The sequence below is a fragment of the Gadus chalcogrammus genome, unplaced genomic scaffold (genome assembly GCF_026213295.1).
Source record: "Gadus chalcogrammus isolate NIFS_2021 unplaced genomic scaffold, NIFS_Gcha_1.0 GACHA146, whole genome shotgun sequence".
In the NCBI taxonomy this organism is placed as follows: Eukaryota; Metazoa; Chordata; class Actinopteri; order Gadiformes; family Gadidae; genus Gadus; species Gadus chalcogrammus.
This window is the reverse complement of record NW_026613581.1, coordinates 5,001-7,500: the sequence shown is the minus strand read 5'-3', so window position 1 is coordinate 7,500 and position 2,500 is coordinate 5,001. Positions and strand designations below refer to the sequence as shown.

General features: G+C 53.4%; 1 protein-coding gene across 1 annotated transcript in view; it reads right to left on the bottom strand.

The window, feature by feature from the left end:
• The window catches only part of LOC130379009 (usherin-like), a gene marked incomplete at its 5' end in the record, with an annotated part of 17,562 nt that extends 15,784 nt beyond the window's left edge, over window positions 1-1,778 (bottom strand). Inside the window, one exon of the mRNA XM_056585586.1 lies at window positions 1,595-1,778. Coding sequence (XP_056441561.1) covers window positions 1,595-1,778 — 184 coding nt within the window. The remainder of the gene's footprint in view (window positions 1-1,594) is intronic.
• Between the last annotated feature and the right edge of the window lie 722 nt (window positions 1,779-2,500).

The window sequence follows — 2,500 nt, the reverse complement described above, 5'->3', positions numbered from 1 at the left end:
TCTCTCAAATGTGTGCAGTAGCAGTCACACCCACACACAAATATACAAGTGTGAGACACACACACACACACACACACACACACACACACACACACACACACACACACACACACACACACACACACACACACACACACACACACACACACACACACACACACACACACCAATACACACACACACACGTGCGTCTGGCCACATAATGGGGCCGGTGCACCCGGTGTAATTCTTGGCACGGGACTAAATTGGGAAAATGAGGAGGTGGTGTCCTGAGGAACAGAGGGAGGGAGGAGGGGGAGGAGAGATAGAGGGGGGGCGGGGAGGAGAGGAGAGAGGGACAGAGGGGGAGAGAGGACCTGGGCTGGAGGGGAGAGGAGAAGATTGGATGGGTGAGGAGGAGTATGTGAGGGGAGGTCTGTAAAGATCAGGCGAAGAGGCTAGAAGGGGAGAGGAGTTAAGGGGAGGAGAGAAGAGGAGGGGAAAGGGGAGAAGAGAAGAGGAGGGGAGAGGAGAGGAGAGGAGAGGAGAGGAGAGGAGAAGAGGGGATAAGGGGAGGAGGGGAGAGAAGGGGAGAGGAGAGGAGAAAGGGAGGAGAAGGAGATGGAAAAGGTGAGGAGATGGTTTAGGAGGAAGGATGTTACACATGAAGAACTGTGCCCATCGCCCACACTCAAAGATCTGTGTGTGGAGAGTCTTCGACGGGAAGGGAAAGTCGACATTACAGAGTTCAGCTGGAGGTAGTCAGGGTCACAGAGGCATCATCGTACTGACGATAGAGATAACTGGGCCTCAGCTCATCAACACAAAGGGCTTTAACACCCTGTGAAAGATAACATAACGAGATAAGGCAATCCCTGCTCCACTGCTCTATGCAAACAAACACATGACACCTAGCATGAAGTTAGTGTGTGTGTGTGTGTGTGTGTGTGTGTGTGTGTGTGTGTGTGTGTGTGTGTGTGTGTGTGTGTGTGTGTGTGTGTGTGTGTGTGTGTGTGTGTGTGTGTGCGAGAGAGAGGGGCAGTATGTTTTGCATCTGTCATTGGCATGTCAAATATTTGCTCATTAAATGACACAAACAACTACATACAGAGCTCGGTCCCGAGAGAGAGAGAGAGAGAGAGAGAGAGAGAGAGAGAGAGAGAGAGAGAGAGAGAGAGAGAGAGAGAGAGAGAGAGAGAGAGAGAGAGAGGGGGAGAGAGAGAGGGAGAGGGAGAGAGAGAGTGATGGAGCGGATGGTAGAAAGGACTTTTAAAAATAGGGCGACCATGATGACCCCCAAACACACACACACACACACACACACACACACACACACACACACACACACACACACACACACACACACACACACACACACACACACACACACACACACACACACACACACACACACAAATGCATGCCACTGTTCTCCTCCAGACGCTTCAAGCTCTTGTCAGTAGAGTAAAGGTGTTAGCCGTGTTTCCAGGGACTCATGAGCCCAGTGGGGGGGGGGGGGTCTGTGCTGTGCCCAGTGGGGGGGGGGGGGGGGGGGTCTGTGCCCAGTGGGGGGGGGGGTCCTGTGCCCAGTGGGGGGGGGGGGGGGGGTCTGTACCGGTGGTCCGGCAGCAGGCCAGTGTCGGTGAAGCTGGAGGCGTTGGGCTCCCCGCTGAACACGAGCCGCCCGTCCCTCAGCAGCCGGTACAGGGACACCTCTCCGTGGGGTCTCAGGGGCGGACCCCAGAACAGCTCCACCACCGACACACCCACACTCAGGTGCCTGGGCTCGGACCACACCCCTGGACGGGGGAGACGGGGACAGGGGGGAGGACAGGGGGGAGGACAGGGGGACAGCGAGACAGGGGAGGAGACAGGGGGTGGGACAGGGGAGAGAAATGGGGTGGGACAGGGGGTGGGATAGGGGGGAGACAGGGGGGAGACAGGGGGACAGCGAGACAGGAGTGTTATCTTAGAATGTCTTTGCAGTAATGCGTTATGTTTGATGTATTTTTATTGTGTGTGTTCATCGGTGTGTGTGTTTGTACATCGGTTTGTGCGTGTGTGCGTGCATTGGTGTGTGTGTGTGTGTGCGTGCATTGATGTGTGTGTGTGTGCATGCCGGTACCAGAAGCGGCGTCTTGCAGGGTGCGTCCCGTGGAAGGCTGGCTGGTTCCACAGCCAGCAGCCGTACAGGCAGTCAGCACAAAACTGTACTCTGTGAATGGCTGCAGATCTGTGTGACACACACACACACACACACACACACACACACACACACACACACACACACACACACACACACACACACACACACACAAACACAAAAATAAATAAAAAGACATCCAACATAAAAGATAACAAATACATCATAAGACAACATTCAGTGTTTGCTATCTCATAATATGTGTTGTTAGTGAGTTAATACACATAAAACAAAATACACTTTCCAATTTTCTTCGCAAATGCGCCACAAAACAAACCACAATTTCACTAATCCCTGCTCAAGTGGAAGGTGTGTCTG